The following is a 19,894-nucleotide window of genomic DNA, read 5'->3' as shown; positions in this document are numbered from 1 at the left end:
AAAAAACAGACAAAAAACAAAACAAAACAAAACAACAACAACAAATAAACAAGAATCAATAATTTGTTATTTCTTAATTGAATTTCTTTAAGGCCTTAGTTCCCCCTTATATTTGTATACCTCTCTAAACAAATACACTTCATTCAGGTCTCCAGAACAGAAAGAATGTATCTTTCCAGAGAAAGAAGACAACTCACCTTTGTACTCTCCTCTATTTGAGTCCCTCTCTTCCAGGCCTCAGAGAAGATTGAACTAACCACACTCTGGGAACGGGCATGGGAGGACGAAGTGCCATCGGACATACCACTGTCTGTCTGGCTAGAGTGGTTTGACTGTGACTCTTTAAGCACAAACAGATTAAACGTTAACAACAACCCATACACTTACAGTAATCCAAGTCAGTGAAATCACTATTATACTATGAAAAAAAGGACTAATCAGAGTTACTTACCAGGTATACTGACTGAGCTTGTTCCTGACTTGATGCTGGTGCTGGAGAGAGAAGACCAGTCATAGGCAGCCTCAGTGCGCTTCATGGCTTCCTGGTAGTTCACATACAATAGCTTCCCATACTGTGCATAAAACACAAAATGCAGAGATTAAGCTTAAGCAATTTCCAACGTGAGCTCTGGCAACAAGTTATTTTTCAAATACTGAATACTGTTAGTCGTATAAATAATTTGGCAAATTAACTTGTACTAGAAGAACGTGTTGTGAGGCCATAGGTTTCATTAATTGAGTAAAAAACAGATGACAAGACAAGCTATGGGGTTACCTTAGCAATACGAATTCCATTGACCCATTGGTGTAGAGTTCTGACATCATCACAGCACAAGTATTTGATATATTGTGACTTCTTCTGGATCTGAGGGTGCTGTGGGCACAATAAACAATGTTACCAAAACAATGAAGAGAACAATCGTTCAAGAAATTTTCTTTGGCTTGTGCTACTGATGAACCACTAGAGGGCAGCAACAAGGGTTTACGCAGTGTGTGTAATGCAGAGCCATCTGTTACACAATCACATGCTAGCTGTCCATACAGCATCTTTTATATCTCTAAATGTAAGCAAAACTTAGTTTTACATAATATACTTGCACATAGCCCTCAAATTTAAACCTTTAAATGAGATCCCAAAATGCCAGCATTCCATTCCTGAATACAATAAATGTGTAAAATATTTGGTAACACTTTAGATTATGAAACACATATTCACTATTAACTAGGAGGTTTCCCTCAATAAACTCCCAATTACTGCTTATTGATAGTAAGTAAGGTAGTTGTAGTGGTTATGTTTAGGTATAAGGTAGGGATGTCGAATATGGACATGCAGAATAAGGCATTAATATGTGCTTTATAAGTACAATATACTATTAATATGCATGCTAATAAGCAACTAGTTAATAGTGAATATGTGTTCCCTAATCTAAAGTATTACCAAATGTTTGAAACACAGAGTTGCTTAATTAACTGCTGAGGTTTGTTGAGATGTTTTTGAAAAAAAGTTGTGCTGTAGGCACAATGAATAAAACTATTAATTTCTAAAAAATCTAAAATAAAAAAATAAATAAAATCTTACATTACCTTTTAAAAGTTTGGGGTCAGTATGACCAGTTTTAGAAAAGGTAACAAACAAGAGCACATCCATTTAAACAGGCTTAAGGACAACAAGCCATAATATCACACACACACCTTGAGGGCCAGGCAGTAGTCGGTGGGGGCCTTGTACTTGCTCCGGTAGTCCTGACCATAATAAACATTAACATGGTCCAACTGCAGGAAGCACACCAAATCTCTGGAAGCCTACAATGTTCAAAATAAACATTAATATTGTTTTATATTTATCACCAGTATATTGTTAATTTGGACAGTTTATTCTGTATAGCTTACAGTGAAGGAAATTGAGATGATAAAGGCAAACATTTAGAAAAAATAATACTATATATACTGCAGATACAACAAAGCAGAATCCAATATACAGGAACTAACCATTTAAAGGGTTAGTTTACCCAAAAATGAAAATTATGTCATTAATTACTCACCCTCATGTCGTTCCACACCCGTAAAACCTTCGTTCATCTTCGGAACACAAATTAAGATATTTTTTATAAAATCCGATGGCTCAGTGAGCCCTCCATTGACAGCAAGTTAATTTACACTTTCAATGCCCAGAAAGGTAGTAAAGACATATTTAAAACAGTTCATGTGACTCAGTTCATGTTAACCTTAATTTTATGAAGTGACGAGAATACTTTTGTGCGGCAAAGTAACAAAATAACGACTTTATTCAATAATTTCCTCTCTTCCGTATCAGTCTTTGATGCGTGTTCACGAGAGCACCATGACACATGCATGTGATAATGCGAGATACATGTGTCGTCTCATCGTCTGAATTATCCAAACTTTCAAGCTGTGGCATGACAATATCACAATCGATGCAGAACACGCTCTCCTGTTCAGTAGGACACACCACCAGCTCTCCATTGCTCTCTGTCTTTCAGAAGGTTGTGACTGTGGTTGTGTTGCAGCCTCTTCCATCCCTTTTAGTTCGCTCTCTGTATATTCTGGTTCGAATAAGTAAGGTTGTGCAAAAAAAAAATGCAATTTATCCTCTGTGTCAAAATCTGCAGACAGTTATGAACAGTTTTATGTTGAGCGTGCGTCTTCCGCTGTTTGTAAACACAGCCCTGCGTTTCAGGGACATATGTCAGAACGCCAGCTCCTGCGTCGTGGTGCTCTCATGAACGTGCTTTAGAGACTGATACGGAAGAGAGGAAATTGTTTAATAAAGTTGTAATTTAGTTTTTTGCCGCACAAAAAGTATTCTCATCGCTTCATAACATTAAGGTTGAACCACTATAGCCACATGGACTGTTTTAAATATGTCTTTACTACCTTTCTGGGCGTTGAAAGTGTAAATTAACTTGCTGTCACTATTTTTATCAAAAATATCTTAATTTGTCTTCCGAAGATGAACAAAGGTTTTACGGATGTGGAATGACATGAGGGTGAGTAATTAATGACATCATTTTCATTTTTGGTGAACTAAACCTTTAACTGTCATGTCCTTAACTGTCACAGAATTTGATACACAAAACCCATGTTTCATTTATATGCTTGCACTTGATCAAATAATGATTAAGTAATGTTTTTAACTTAAAATTTATAAGAAAATAAGACATGAGGTGGATGTCAAAGTGGATGACAAACAGCATATGGTTTGTGTAGAGTATCCTCAGTGAATCCATAAACAGGAAATTCCACTCAAGAGTTCATTAGGTTTTATGTCCATTTAAAGAGAACATGACACCAAATCATATGATAAAACAAAAATAAACACACTATAACACTGACCTTAGCTTTGCCCTTCGGCACAAAATAGATGCCAGATGCCCTCAGCAGAAAGTAGCGCTTCTTCCAAGACTTTTTACCATCCTCCTTCAACCACAGCACTCCTTCAATTTCAGGAACAGACACTGAGCTTCCGCAAAAACATTCCTTCAAGACAAACAGAAACAAAAACATCATTAAGCATTCTAAAAACATTTTATCTTGACAGATGAAGACAGATGTCTGTCAGCCATCACAATCATCACTTCCAAAATTAACATCAAAGTGATGAGGGCTTTGGGTCACATTCACTAACTGCGTGTGTATGTACATATTTGCATGTTAAACAATGAAAAGCAAAAAACCCTGATGTTTTGTACAAAGCAGTTGCATTATAACTAAATTTTTAGCCATTTTAGCCAAGTACTATTAAGTTAAACTATAATTTGTATTATAATGTATGTTTCACCTCCAGCAGTGCCTCCTTGTTTCTGTCTGCCATCTCAGAGGTCTCCTTCCTCCCAAGTAAATAGTTCTTAGAAACACAACATGCAACAAGTGAATCAGGGTGACAGAATATAAAAGCTCCAGTACACACAAAGCATCATTACTATTACTTTCATTTCAAGCCTAAATTTAGGTAAGAATGTTTACATATATGCTACTGTTCAAAAGTTTAGGTTCAGCAAGAGTTATTTATGTTTTTGAAAGAAGTCAATGCTCACCAAGACTGCATTTATTTGATCAAAAATACAGTAAAACAGAAATCATTTTAATATAATGATTTGGTGATTTTTTTTTTTTTTTTTTTTTTTGGATATTTTTAATTCAGTATATTATTTTTCATGTCCTATGTTCTGTGATTAAATGAAAAATTTAAATCCCTAATGTTTAATCAGATTTTTTTTTCTATGTATGTAACAATGTAAGTGCTTCACCTGTGGGTTTTTGAAAAGTGCATACTTTTCAATCCGCTCAATAAACATGAGTTTGTTCTGACTGTCTCTGGTCCAGTTGAGCAAGTTTTCAACAAGGTTCTCATGGTCTTCAAATATTCTCTCTGAGGAAAAAGACAAAGAAAGAGTGAGTGAGAGTGTATTGTCCCTCATCTTCACAGGTCATCTAAGCATGTGCATGCATCCTCACCCATCTGTAGCTCAGGTATGGTCTCAACCAGGGCCCAGTCTGGACTGTAACCGCAGTGAGATTTATCCAGCAGACTATCCAGCACCTGCCTGACTGTCTGCCTCTCGTCCACCATCATGGTCTTTGAGCTCTCATCTGACATGTGCACACGTATCACCAGCTGATGAAGAAGATTCAAAGTAAAGCTCAGTTTATACACTAGAACGAGTCAAACATTTAGACATACTTGACTAAATTTATGCTTGTCATGAGTTTCAAAACCTTTTTATCTGAAAGGCGTATGTTTAAATGCATGACATTAGTGCAGTAGATAAATATATATTATGCCTACGTATTAACTTATTTACAAAAATAAATGACAGTTTAATAAATGCTTTTGAAATGGATGAATTTGACCGGATAATGATAGAAAAGCAGCCAACAAGTGGCCTGAAAACAATACTGTTTACAATATTATTCCAGGATGCACCTCATGTTGGTGGGTTTGTTTGATCAAGCCGGCTGACAAGATGGCCAGAGTGTCTTCTCGAGCTAACTGTAATCTAGACCAAGGTGGGCTACATTGAATAAACTACAATATAATCAGGTTTTGGCAGGTTATGATTTATAAGTTATGTTCCATCACTGTGCATGCCATGGCCATCAGAGCCCCTTCCCTAGGAGCCTTCAACATTAGCAAAACAAAATGTAAAGAGGTCACTTTTTCAACCTGTTCTCAAAATTTTGCATGTTAAGACTTTTGTGTACCACTATACAGACTCCAAAAAGGCATGGGAATTTTATGATCATGAAATTTTATGGTGGGGTATAATTTTATCATGACATCATGTTTTTATATATATACAGTGGCAAGAAAAAGTATGTGAACCACTTGCAGAATCTGTGAAAATGTTAATAATTTTAACAAAATAAGGGAGATAATACAAAATGTATGTTATTTTTTATTTAGTACTGTCCTGAGTAAGATATTTTACATAAAAGATGTTTACATATAATCGACAAGACAAAAAAAAAAAAGCTGAATTTATTAAAATAACCCCATTCATAAGTATGTGAACCATTGATTCTTAATACTGTGTGTGGTTACCTGGATGATCTACGACTGTTTTTTTGTTGTGTGATGGTTGTTCACGAGTCCCTTGTTTGTCCTGAGCAGTTAAACTGAGCTCTGTTCTTCAGAAAAAAAATCTCCAGGTCCTGCAGATTCTTCAGTTTTCCAGCATTTTTTGCATATTTGAACCCTTTCCAGCAGTGACTGAATGATTTTGAGATCCATCTTTTCACACTGAGGACAACTGAGGGACTCAAACACAACTTTTAAAAAAGGTTCAAACATTCACTGATGCTCCAGAAAAAAACATGATGCATTAATAGATGGGGGGTGAAAACATTTGGAATTTGAGGATCAAGGAAAATTGTATTTAATTTGTCTTCCGGGAAACATGAAAGTATCTTCTGTTGCTTCCGAAGGGCAGTACTAAATGAAAAAAAAAAATTCTATTCAAGCGAAATAAGAAAAATTTGGACCTCTTCATCCTGTTTAAAAGTTTTCACCCACCGACTCTTAATGCATTGTATTTCCTTCTGAAGCATCAGTGAATGTTTGAACCTTTTTTAATAGTTGTGTTTGAGTCCCTCAGTTGTCCTCCATGTGAAAAGATGGATCTCAAAATCATACAGTCACTGTTGTAAAGGGTTCAAATATGCAAAAGATGGTGGAAAACTGGAGAATTTTTGGGACCTGGAGATTTTTTTTGAAGAACAGAGCTCAGTTTAACTGCTCAGGACAAACAAGGGACTCATGAAGAATCATCACAAAACAAACAAACAGTCGTAGATCATCCAGGTAACCACACACAGTATTAAGAATCAATGGTTCACAAACTTTTGAACTGGGTCATTTTAATAAATTCAGCTATTTTTTTGTCTTATGGATTATATGTAAACATCTTTTATGTAAAATATCTTACTCAGGACAGTGCTAAATAAAAAATAACATGCATTTTGTATGATCTCTCTTATTTTGTTAAAATTTTGCACATTTTCAGATTCTGCAAGTGGTTCACATTCACATTTTCTTGCCACTGTGTATATATATATATATATATATATATAGAACTTTACGTTGGTGCTTTCTTTTAATCAGTTTTGACAAATCTTTTCGTATACTCAACAAAACATTTAGCCCGTTTTTTAAGATTTACAAATTCAATCAATAGTAAAATTAAATTAAATGAAGTTGAATAATCCTTACATATTATTCATACTCTGAATTACGAATTTTAAATGAGTAAAAAAAAAAGGCTTAAACTTCTTTTTGAGTGTAACGTGTACTACATAATCTTATGAAGTCCTGACAAACACCCTATTTAAGACCTACACTTCCTTTGTTTTGGAAATGTGAGCAAAACCAAAGTATATTGACATGTTCTTATATTTCAAGGCCTGCATATCATCATAACAAATCTACCTTTTGAAATCTTCCTCCAGAGATATAACATGGAACACACTTATATCCAATTAAAAAGATCAGACAGATCAAAAGTTTCAAATATAATGAAATAAACAAATGGCATTCACCTAAAGTTTGTGCACTTGTTGGGATATTGTATAGGAGAAAAAAATAATTAGTACAGTATGTTACAAATATGTAGTTTAAATTGGAATGTTTAACTTTGCTCAAAGATTTATAGGACTGAATTGGAATATGATGTGGATCTTCAGAAACATGGCCTTAATTAAGACTAACTGGGAACAGAAATGACAACTGGCTTTCTTCCCTCTCTATTTCACACCCTATTTTCTCTCTTCCTGAGAGTGAGGAACGAAGAGCGGGGAGAAAGTGTTGCATAGGCACATTAACAGACATCACTGCCAGGGGTCCTGAAAGTCATAGGAATATCAGGGAGTATGTGGCACTTTTCCAAGCCTGGTCTCAGCAGAAAACACTCTGCTAAATTATGCTCTCTTCCCTCTCGCACATATGCTCAAACAAACACGCAAACCCACACAATATCACACATCTGGACCCGGCCTGCCTCATTCTTTGACTTCAGCACAAACAATCTATCCCTTTGTGCAATGTTTCAATTGAAGGAAATGTTTGCGTACAAACTCAGAACCTTAGCAAACTGACACACTGATGAATGCAGGAAAGGCTTATTTCGACAGAATGATCCCTAATTTTCACATATTTGATTTAACAAAACAACTGCTTTTAAAAGGTTAGTTCACCCAAAAATGAAAATTCTGTCATTAATTATTAACTCTCGTGTCGTTCCACACCCGTAAGATCTTCGTTCATCTTCGGAACAGTTAGTACGGTAGTTAAAAACATGGATTAAATAGTCAACGTGACTACAGTGGTTCAAGCTTAATGTTATGAAGCGATGAGAACACTTTTTGTGCGCAAAAACAAAAATAACGTCGTGAACTCAGTGCAGACTTCCTTGTTTACGTCCGAATGCCGGCTCCTGTGTTATTGGCCGGATCCTGTGTCAGCATTACATGTATGCGTCGTGGGCTCACGTGTTCAGCTTCGGCCAATACGGAGTTGGTGTTCGGACGTAAACAAGTAAGCCTGCACTGAGTTCACTACGTATGACAACGGTTCAAACTGTTGAATAAAGTCATTATTTTTTATTTGTTTTTGCACACGAAAAGTATTCTTGTTGCTTCATAACATTAAGGTTGAACCACTGCAGTCACATTGACTATTTTATCAATGTCTTTACTACCTTTCTGGACGTCAAAAGGTGCAATAACGTTGCTGCCTATGTGTGGATCAGATACCCTTGGATTTCATCAAAAATATCTTCATTTGTGTTCCGAAGATGAACAAAGATCTTACAGGTGTGGAACAACAAGAGGGTGAGTACTTAATGACAGACATTTCATTTTTGGGTAAACTAACCCCTCAATGTACACATTTATGGCTTATGCTTTGACTAAACTGAATGTGACATTTTTCAAGACTTTGCTCAGGTGCTCAAAATACCTAATTTACATATTTTATTATTGGATATTTGAGTGAAAATTTGATCTCACATGGACTACACAAGTAGAATTTAAAATATTTCTTACTAACTTTTTTTTTTTCCAGATTTTCAATGGGGTCTCAGACTTTTGGACCCCATTGTGTATTACTATATTCGGCTATTTTTTTGTTCTTTTACTACTGAAAGCGTTTTTGACGCAGTATCACTCTGTATCGGTCTCGCTGCACCATTGCTGCTCAATGCTGTCAGTTTTCTCTATACACATAATGAATGGAAACACTCATCTGTCTTGGCTATTGAGCCCCAATCACTGTACTGTATCTAATTCATTCACTTGGTATTAGTATGTGCCTGGTGGCATTTATTTTGACAGCCCCTTTCCAATGAATGGAGTAATAGGATAGATTGTCTCTCACAAATAAACGCAAAACTTGGACCAGTTTACATGACAATAAAAAAACCACGAGAAAAGAACATTTTTAAACATGTAATTTCAAGCAAAACCTTCACCGACGGCTACGAAGGTTTTGTTTGTGCATCTTCCGTTCTAAGCAGACAGAGACTCACAGACACATGGGTGACCTATTTTCTACTGTGCATTCATTCTACGACTTCTCCTGCTAGAGTGTTTGAAGGGCTGCATCATGCAGTTCAAAGAGGAGGTTTACTGACCCTTGGGGGGATTCAGATATTCACAGCGATTTTGACTCACCTTTTTCACTTGGGCTTCTTTAATTTTCTCTAGCGCCACACGGATTTTCTCAGCCTTCGCTTTGGCAGCCTGCTCCTCCTGTGGATGACACAATGTCATGTTAACAAAGAAACACTTGCAGAGCATTACGCCAATAGTCTAACAGTTTCATCCGTTACTGAGGTATGAAACCAGACAGGTGGATTTCTGTTTTACACATATCCTCACTTACCTGCCCTCTCCAACATGCAGTCATCACATCCATGTCTGACCCTTTAAAACAATCCCTAAACAATTGCAAAGTCTCTGTATCTGATCAACCAGCAACCAAAGACACAAAAGGAAGTTACGTGATCACTCCTGAACCACTGCTCATGTTAACGGTTCCTTAGGAGAAATGGCTGCTCATTCATACAATATCAAATCAAGGAGATACACAGATTCACCGCCGCAACAGCTCGAATGTTTCAGAACTCCATTAACGAATGTTCTCATCACAAACGGCAGCTATAACAAGACTATTTCAAGGCCTGACAGGTACTTCCAGCTGAAGTTTCAGAGCTGCTGCAGGAATGGTCTGATGAAAAGCATTGAATTAATCCGAAAAATATGTCTACTGCAGCTCAATCTGAAGGAACGTGAAGCTGAAATGAGCATTGGTCGCGACACACAGATGAAAACGCTTCCCCTCACACATCTTTACACCCCAAGTACCTCACACACAACTCTACTGCTCAACATTGGGAGGGGATTGAGACCTCCCCCTCTCTTTCTCTCTGTGAAACAGCTGCATGTCTCTGGTAGCGTGCCCAATCACAGGGTTTAATCCCTCTCACCAGCAGACCAAGCCGCCATCAGCTATAAAAGACCCTCTCGTACCTCTTCTCCAATCAGAATGTACATATACTTCCCTGCAGCCAATCAATTAGGTTCGTTTCTTTGACCTTCTTTCCACTAGCCAATGAAGTTGAGGCCAAATGCAGATGATATTGTTCTCTGATCCTTTTTCTTTGGCTTTGGGAAAACACCCTCCTTTTTTGGCGGGGTACTGTGGGGATGAATGATATCTAAGCCTTGTATTTATTGTTACACCCATTTATTTAAAGAAAAAAAGTTGGTTATTGGAGGGGGTTTGAAAGGTCAAGGATTTTAAGTCAGGTTGCCTAAGGGGGTAACGTCAACTTTGATTATTATTATGCCACATTTTTTCTAACAGAGATGGGCAGATTAAGAAATACAAAGTCAGAGAGAGAGACAAATAAAGATTTAAATATGCAAGATGAATAAAACACATATAATGAAGACAGGAGAGAGTGGGGAAGGAAAAAAGCTGGGTATACATGATATGAAAGACCAGCTTCTCTCGCTCAAATCATTGTCTACGGCAGATGCATATTTATGATAGAGAGAGAGAGAGAGAGAGAGAGAGAGAGAGAGAGAGAGAGAGAGAGAGAACATGAACAAAAATGGGAGAGTTCTGCAAACAGCCAAGGCACAGGCTTCGATAAAAAGCATTAAATTCCCTTTGAAGTCTTTTTTCCTTTCTCCGGATCTCTCTGTCTGTGTTTGAGCAGAGAGCCTGTGTCTCAGCAGTCTGCAGTGAGCCCATCCAGAGTGAACAGGAAAGCTAACACTGTTTGAGAGGTCTGATGAAATCATGATGAAAATCAGAGTGGGATTTCAAGAACATCTCTGCCTCAGTTTGTGTAAATGCATAATGCCTTTGTCTAATGTCATGACAAATAAATAAAACTAGGATGACTCAGTTTTTTTAAAGAAAAAATAACCCTAACTAAAAGGACAAACTCATTATTTAATGCCACTTAAGACTTAAAATCAAATTTAAACAGAAAAGGTCATTAGAAATTCTATTCTCAAATAATGTCTGAATAACATAGATTCATGTCATTTTGCACACTAAGAAATGAAGAAATTCTGAAATGAATTCAAAATAGTTATTCCTGTAAACATTTCATATACATGTAAACTTTAATATACCAGAAATAATGTTGTAATGCAGTACAATGAACTTCAGAAAATAATAAACCGTATTAATTGGGCTGTAGCACAAACTTCATGGTTTAACAAAAGCTCACACATCCTTGAAAAATCAAAGTGGCGTCAGATTTAGATTCTTATTATTTAGTAACTCCACATGACAAAATGCCCTTAACCCACAATTCCCTGCACCTGCAAATGCATCTGCATTGGTAATGACAACATGGGAATTTCAATCACATGCATAATAATATCTGTTCTCAGGAATAAATTAAAAGCAAGATGTTATTTATTATAAAGCTTTTTGTTGTTAGCTAATTAATGTTTATTGGAATACAAATACAAGGCTGTCTATGTTGCATGGCTAACAGAATTAAAGAGATAGCTGAAGAAAAAGTATTGAATAAAAGGGTGCCAAAAATTGTGGCCAACGTGTTTTGGAGAAAAACATTTATTTCATAACATGATTTCCCCCCCACTTTCAATTCTTTTCCTTCAATGAAAGGTTAGATTTTTGCTAATTTTATGAATTAAAGATCAAAAGGATAAACAATGCACATTTATTTTTACAGTCATCTTTGATCATATTTATCAAGGGTGCCAATAATTCTGACCACAACTGTATATGAGCTCTTGAAATGTCCTAAAATGAAATGATGAGCAGCCATTTCTTCAGGGAAGCAGCAATAACTTTGATAGTGTCCAAGGCATTCAACACAAACACAAAATGTAGCTTACAAAACCCAGCACCTCTTTGTCTTTCTTTGTCGAAAAGAAATTAAGGTTTTTGTGAAAAACATTCCAGGATTTTTCTCCATGTATGCTTTGTAGACACTGGATCGGTACTTTCACCTACGTCACGCTTGACCTTTCCAACGTGATTACGTAATGCGTGGCGCATCGCAGAGCTAGTGCAAGAGGAGCATTGTGGTTAAAAAGTATATACATTACTATTTTTTGTTTTTGAAAATGACCAATTGTTTCGCTAGATAAGACACTTATTCCTCAGCTGGGATCGTGTAGAGCCCTTTGAAGCTGCATTGAAACTGCAATTTGGACCTTCAACCCGTTGTACCCCGGTAAAGTCCACTATATGGAGGAAAAAAATACTGGAATGTTTTCCTCAAAAACCGTAATTTCTTTTCGACCGAAGAAAGACAGACAAACATCTTGGATGACATGGGAGTGAGTAGATTATCAGGAAATTTTAATTCTGAAGTGAACTAATCCTTTAGGATACACATTTCTTAAACAAAGAACAAATGATATTTGTAACTTTATCACTATATATTTGTAATGAAAAACACAAACTCCTAAACATTCTACCTAGAATCTGTGAATGCTGACAATTGAACTGACCATTATAAACTAGGAAACCTGACCTTAATCAGTTTTTCAAAGAATAAATGTAACAAAATACAATAAATAATACATACTGTAAGACATAGTTTCTTGTTACAGAAAAGTAGGTTTAAAACAATATGGAGGACATAACATTATAGACCCTTTAGACCGGATGATCTGATTTTAACCTTTAAATGGCACACATATAAAGATGGCAGCAAAGAGAGAAAAGAAAACAGAAGATACAATTCTTTAAAAATGTAAGAAGGCAGTGTGGGTGGAGCAAAGTGTCAAGTCTGGCTAGAAGACTGAGGTTAAAAGGCTTTCTGTGGACACATGAACCAAAAACATGCAGAGAAAGGAAAAAGAAGCAAGCGAAAGGAGGCGTCACCTTGGTCAGCAGGTGAGAGGGTTTTCCTGCAATGTTTTTCAGAATCAGAGAGGTCTCCCTGTCCAGATACGAGTGCTTTAGGGTGCAGGGAAAAGACAAACAGAGATTAATCAGTGCAATGATTACTGTGATTTCAAAAATGATAGAAATACATACTTGATTGTGGTAAAGCATAGAAAGTGTGTAAGCACTGCCTGAGCATCGATTATTCAAAATCAGAAAGAGGTGGCATATAAAAGTGTGGATGGAAAACAAATATATACAAGAAGAACTGTCTTGTATACTTTTAGTCCACAACAAAATACTGTGATCACCGTTCTCTTATGCAAAGAATACCTCTTCTGGGGTCCTTTTCTAAACAAAATGATGACGTTGTGAATCCTGGAATTATCAAAGGTATGCCAAGACCCAGTATTTTGAGAATGAACATACTGTGTACACATATCATTCACCCCGGTCATGCACACACACACAAACACACTTACAGTCCTTTGATCCACCTCCCCCTCCTGTGAGGTGTAGTGAAGTTGCCGCCTGGTAGCTTTACCATTGGCCCTTCGCAGTGAGACATGCTGGGAAAAGGTGTGTGGGGGGGGGGGAGGTAGTGACGTCACATACAGAAAAGGTGCAAACATAAACACATTAATCATGCAAGGAGACAATGCAAAACAAGGCATGCACAAGCAAGGGTCAATTTACTGTTATTCTGGTAAAACATCAAAGGAATGTTAGGGTTTAATACAATCTAATATCCATCTAAGTATGCCGTATATACTGTCGATTAGAAAAGAAAGTCATTTTCACTCAAATTACAGTATTGGATGTACAATGGAAGTCTATGGGTCTATTTTGGTTAATGGGATAATTCACCCAAAAATGAAAATTCTGTCCTCATTTTCTTACCTTCATAAGACTTTGGCTTATTTTTGGAAAACAAATGAAGATATTTTTAATATTTTGTCATCATTTTGGTCCATCCACTGATAGGCATCGTGCTTTAACCCAAACCCAAAGTGCTTTAATGATTTATATGATGAACAAATTAAATTTAGGCTTTTATTTACATAAAAAAAATTGATCAAAGCACATACATAGAGCACTTGAAATGTAGTAAACAGAAGCTCAACTGTATACTTGCTTGACACATGAAATGGACAAATATGATGAGAGAATATTATATCGTGAAATGATGACAGAATTGTAATTTTTGGGTGAACTATCCTTTCAATGGGCTTGCATATAACTAAAGTTTTCAAAACAATCCTTTTTGTGGTGAACATACAGTTCTAGATATGCATTACCAATGCAAAACCTGTGGGTGTGAGTGAGTTTGCTCCATCCTTGCACATACTGTGCAAAAATTACTAGTTTTATGTGGTCATGACAGTTTTGACAGATTGTAAGCAATTTCATCACATTAGTTTCACTGTTGGACAAGTATAATTCAAGTCTTTTGACCATACGTTAGAAGCAGTATGTATTTTAACATTGACTGTGCTGCACTGCCTAACCAGATACAATTCTATTTTCATATCTTTAATGTAAACATGCTTTTTATTTGTTTTTACAAATTATTTTCTGATATTGTCCAGAGTATTTAATTTTTATTAAAGTTCCATTATAATGCTATTTTAAAGGTTCCTAATTTTGTTTTTGAGGTTTCCTACAATATATTTCCATGCATCATAGGTCAAAAAACACTTTAATTTTCTCATAATATAAATTGCGCATTACTTTATTTCTCAAAGAGTCTAAAAACGGTTTGTTCAAAGATTCAGTCTTTCTAAACGTCTCCTTTCGTGAGACTACTCTACTCTGATTGGTCAGACGGCCCAGTCTGTTGCGATTGGTCTACCACTTGCAAAGCGTGGCGGAAACAAAACACCCATTCCCATATCTGAATTTCAGCTCCATAGGCTTCCTCAGTGCTTGTATACACAGCGATACAAACAATGGCATTTTTTTTTTTTGCATCAATTCCAGCACAAGTCCTCATCCTTATAAAGTGCATGCAAAGTGGATTTGCAGTGCTGAAAACAGAGTCTTCTTGACATGTCGACAACACGAACTAAACTCTTCTAGGCCTCAGCTATAACTTCAGTGTTTAAGGATAGCAGTAGACTTTGTTCGTTGGCAGCCAATGAACACCATAGGTTAGCATTATGCAAATTTGTTACATTGTTACTTAGGTATATAACAGGAAGTGAGACTATAATTGCCGAAGACTCATTTTGGCAGTTCAGAATTAATTCGTTCTTTTAGGAGAGAATACATTTATTTGATGTGCATTTTGATCTTTGAAACTTTGCAAGAGTTATATTACACATTGAATGAAAGGTAATATTCAAAAAAGCGGAATAGGAGCACTTTAACTCCTTAATCCTCTCCTCAATTGTTTTATTCCATACCATGGGTTTTACAGACCAATGGACGCAAATTAATAAAAAAAAAATAATTAAAATTGAAACGAAAAATGAATTAAAACAAAATTAATTATGTCTGACAGAACCATTTTAAAGGGTTAGTTCACCCAAAAATGAAAATAATGTTATTTATTACTCACCCTCATGTCGTTCTACACCCCTAAGACCTTCGTTCACCTTCGGAAGACAAATTAAGATATTTTTGATAAAATCCGATGGCTCAGTGAGGCCTCCATAGACAGCAAGTTAATTTACACTTTCAAACGCCCAGAAAGGTACTAAAACATATTTAAAACAGTTCATGTGACTACAGTGGTTCTTGATATTATAAAACGACGAGAATACTTTGTGTGCCAAAAAAATAAAATAACGACTTTAACAATATCTAATGATGGCTGATTTCAAAACACTGCTTCGAATCTTTTGTTTCGAATCAGTGATTCAGATCGCGTGTCAAACTGCTGAAATAACGTGACTTTGGCGCTCCGAACCACTGATTCGTAACAAAAGATTCGAAGCAGTGTTTTGAAATCGCCTATCACTAGATATTGTTGAAAAGTCATTATTTTGTTTTTTCTGGCACACAAAAAATATTCTCGTCGCTTTATAATATCAAGGTAGAACCACTGTACTCACATGAACTGTTTTAAATATGTTTTAATACCTTTCTGGGCGTTTGAAAGTTTAAATGAACTTGCTGTCTATGGAGGCCTCACTGAGCCATCTGATTTCATCAAAAATATCTTAATTTGTGTTCTGAAGATAAACGAAGGTCTTACAGGTGTGGAACGACATGAGGGTGAGTAATAAATTACATTATTTTCATTTTTGGGTGAACTAACCCTTTAAGGTTCTATTTAGAACCTTTTCCTCTGAGAGTGCAAAAGATCAGTATAACTTTTAAATAACTTAATAAAACATTGTCTGCTTTGACAATAAATCCCTATGCATTTTATTTATTGCATATTCATTGCAGCACCTTCACAGAGCCCCTGGGTCCACAGAACAGTGGTTGTAAACCTTTGTTTCAAATTAATATCGATGACATTATCGAAGCCATCTTATCTGTTGCTCCTACAGAGCTTTTTTAGTGTAAGCATACAGTACAACAACAAAGATGTTACCAAAACAAACACATCATGCATTTAAATGAGTTAGAGTAGCATAGCCATGTAGCATAGCAGGTGTTATTATTACACTGTAATGTTTACAGTGACCATGTACAGCACAATGCCTGTGCCTCTACATGTCATGTAATATCGTTATGCAAGACTGCAGCAGGAGGATTTGTGCATGCATTCTCTTTCACACAGACATGAAATTCTATCACATTGTTCCATCTGTGAAACAGCGCTAGTTTACATCTAAAACCACAGTATGTATTTATAGCTTGTAAAGTGTCAGGGTCTGTACAGCCTGGTGCAGATGAGCAATGCTGTGGTTAGAAGAGTAATGACATCTCTGTTTAATTGGATTGTCTTCCCAGGTTCTGACAGCAGTACTGAAGAACTATAAAAGAACTGAGTGTGCCTGCTTTTGAGAAATTGGTTGTATATGAGTGTGTCTGAGAGAAGTATGTGGGCAGCCAAGAAATGACTCAGCTTTAATGATTCTATGGTGAATTCAGTGAAACCTTGATCATCACATTTCCCAAAACCACAATACAGACTTTGCCCTCAAAAGAACAAACAACTGCTATGAATAGAACTGTGTGTGTCTGGGTCACAGGGAATGTTGACTGTCCAAGTAAAGAGACCCTCTTTGTTCTAAACTGTTTTGTGAATAACAGGATAAACATTTTAAATGGTCAATGACTCTTTGTTTTTTGGTAGCAATTAGACTGACAGTAAGACATTTATTCAAAATAGAATGATGACGAAGACTAATTCTTTTCCCATCTGAAGTTGCACAGACAGGAAAAGAATGTTAAATTTAGAAATGTGTTCTCTTAAACGCCCACTTAACACACCAACATCCACATTAAGAAACTCCTAAATAATTACTCTACTGGCAACTCTTTGTGCTAAACTAAGTATTAAAGTCAACATGAAATCAAAATGGACCCTATTTAGTTTGATGCACTCTAATTTTCAATGAGTCATCTGTGTTATTACATGAAAAACAGTCATTGTAAGCTTTAATAAAAAAAAAAAAAAAGCTTCTAAAATTTTTTCTTTTTAAAATATCAATAAGCACAATAAGCAGTTTTGTTAAATATTTTTTCCATTTTCTACTAGAAAAATTATTTCAATCTTTCATTTCATTCTTCAAATGAGACTTTTTCTTCATTATGATAACAGAAATTTGTGACTGTTTATAACAAAATATATAAATGAATTTTAACTCAGAAATCAACAACAAGTCACTGTATGTATAAAGTGCATATTTAATGTATTTTTTAATTAATTAAAGGTGCATTCTTTAGCTATCCTTAGCAGCGCTGTTATTTGTGTTCTTTAAAGGGTTAGTTCACCCAAAAATGAAAATTCAGTCATTAATTACTCGCCCTTCAAAACACTGCTTCATGAAGCTTCGAAGCTTTACGAATCTTTTGTTTCGAATTATTTTTGTTTTTTGGCACACAAAAAGTATTCTTGTCGCTTTATAATATTAAGGTTGAACCACTGTAGTGACATGAACTGCTTTAAATATGTCTTTAGTAGCTTTCAGGGCATTGAAAATGGAAATGATCTTGCTGGCAATGCAGGCCTCTCTGAGCCATCGGATTTCATCAAAAATATTTTAATTTGTGTTCCGAAGATGAACGAAGGTCTTACGGGTGTGGAACAACATGAGGGTGAGTAATTAATTACTAAATTTTTCAGTTTTGGGTGAACTAACCCTTTAAGTACAGATACCACAATGATTAGATGTACTGAATGCACCTAGATCTGAAGAATGAAAAATGTAAAATGGATTCTGAACCATCTGCAACATTCATCTTGACTTTGTACTTGGAATATCTAAACTGGAGTTGTAAGATTAGACTATACTTTATGTGGTAAAGGGACCAGGCCTGATTTATACCATTATCCCTGTGCTGACTGACAATACCTCTCTATCCTTTCTTTTATGGATATTTCTTTTCTGGTGTTGTGCTTCAGATTTAAGCCCCTCACATCTGCTTTCAGTTTTCTCTCTGCTAAGTCTCACTCTGCTGAAATTTCTCTCTGAGGTTCTCACAGTGAGAAGCCCTTCTGTACCTCTGGTCTTCTATGGACAAACTGTCATGTTTACTGCCCAGTTCTTCTTACTTAGAGTCTGAAGTCTAAGTGACAGCTATGAAATAATTCAAAATGAAAAAGAGTGAAAAAAAATTTAATATCATGTTTGTGTGTGTGTGTGTGTTACCTCTGTGCTAGTCTGGCTTTGGTTCTGATTCTGTGACTGTGCCTCATTCTCCTGCCCTCGAATATCCAGAGAGTCCATGCTTGATGCCGAGGCAGAGTTGACGCTTGACCTGGACGAATGACCGATCGAGCGCACTTCCTGGTCGCTGACCGTACCAACCGATCCTGTACGGCGATGATGTGAGTTAGAAGGCGGGTGTGAGAGAGTAGCAGATGAATATGAGGAGGAGGACGATGAGGAAGATTCAGAAGTCTGCTTTGCTGCCTCGTCCATGCTAAGGGATGCCTTTTCTAGCTGAGCGGTGATGTCATCCAGGGAAAAGTTGGAGGCCAGGGGCCGTGACTGGCTGCTGCCACCACGTACGGTGGAGGCGGGAGAAGCTCGGGTGCTGCTGCTCGTGCTTCCTCCACTGCTTCCCCCTCCGGTGTGTTTGGCGCTGGCCGAACGGCCTGTTGGCCTCTGTCTTGATTTGCTGTCTGTAGCCTTGCTTATGGGTTTGCTGAGCTCTTGTTCTATTGAACACAGGTCAGCCATGAGAGCGTCCAAGTCCACTGTCTCACCCTGGTTAATGGCTTCTACATGGATAGATAGAGGACAATTTTAATTCACACATATACTACTGTTCAAACATTTGGGGTCAGTAAGATTTTTTTTTTTTTTTTTTTTTTTTTTTTAAAGAAATTAATGCTTTAATTCAGCAAGGATGTCACAGTAAAGAAACTTATTATGTTACAAAATGTTTCAAATAAATCCTGCCCTTCTGGACTTTCTATTCATCAAAGAATCCTGAAAAAAAAAAAAAAATGTTCTATGGTTTTCACAAAAATATTAAGCAGCACAACTGTTTTCAACATAATAAGAAGAAATAAGAAATGTTTCTTAAGCACCAAATCAGCATATTAGAATGACTTCTGAAGGATTATGTGACACTGAAGATTGGAGTAATAATGCTGAAAATGCTGATTTTTTAAGTGGTGAGCACTTAAGTGGTGAGCATTTTGCTCAGTGGTGAGCATTTTAAAAAAAAAATTACCAACCCCAAACATTTGAACGGAACTAAACTATAGCTACAACCATTTTGCTGTTATGATGGTGGTTTTATGATAATCTATGAAAATTGCAGTATGCCTAAACACCACCATATTAGATATATGTGAAGTCATTTTGAGTGATAAAGAATGTTGAGTAAACAGAGGTGGTGTGTGTCTGTGTGTAGTCTAAC

General features: G+C 36.4%; 1 protein-coding gene across 5 annotated transcripts in view; it reads right to left on the bottom strand.

Moving 5' to 3' along the window:
* Positions 1-19,894, bottom strand: part of raph1b (Ras association (RalGDS/AF-6) and pleckstrin homology domains 1b) — a 58,271-nt gene that overhangs the window by 3,979 nt on the left and 34,398 nt on the right. For 2 of the 5 annotated variants that reach the window (XM_051887687.1, XM_051887695.1), the window contains exons 5-16: positions 18,673-19,247; positions 13,384-13,470; positions 12,899-12,973; positions 9,187-9,264; positions 4,477-4,636; positions 4,269-4,390; positions 3,800-3,865; positions 3,355-3,498; positions 1,693-1,803; positions 776-874; positions 452-572; positions 198-340 (exon numbers count right to left, since the gene is read on the bottom strand). In XM_051887687.1, the coding sequence (XP_051743647.1) occupies positions 198-340; positions 452-572; positions 776-874; positions 1,693-1,803; positions 3,355-3,498; positions 3,800-3,865; positions 4,269-4,390; positions 4,477-4,636; positions 9,187-9,264; positions 12,899-12,973; positions 13,384-13,470; positions 18,673-19,247 (1,781 nt within the window). Of the gene's footprint in view, positions 1-197; positions 341-451; positions 573-775; positions 875-1,692; positions 1,804-3,354; positions 3,499-3,799; positions 3,866-4,268; positions 4,391-4,476; positions 4,637-9,186; positions 9,265-9,397; positions 12,680-12,898; positions 12,974-13,383; positions 13,471-18,672; positions 19,248-19,894 lie in introns of those variants that run through there. The other 3 variants (XM_051887703.1, XM_051887708.1, XM_051887718.1) reach the window with 3 other exon arrangements.

The sequence above is a fragment of the Ctenopharyngodon idella genome, chromosome 1 (genome assembly GCF_019924925.1).
Source record: "Ctenopharyngodon idella isolate HZGC_01 chromosome 1, HZGC01, whole genome shotgun sequence".
NCBI lineage: Eukaryota > Metazoa > Chordata > Actinopteri > Cypriniformes > Xenocyprididae > Ctenopharyngodon > Ctenopharyngodon idella.
Note: the sequence above shows the minus strand (reverse complement) of the source record. Positions and strands in the feature narration are given on the sequence as shown.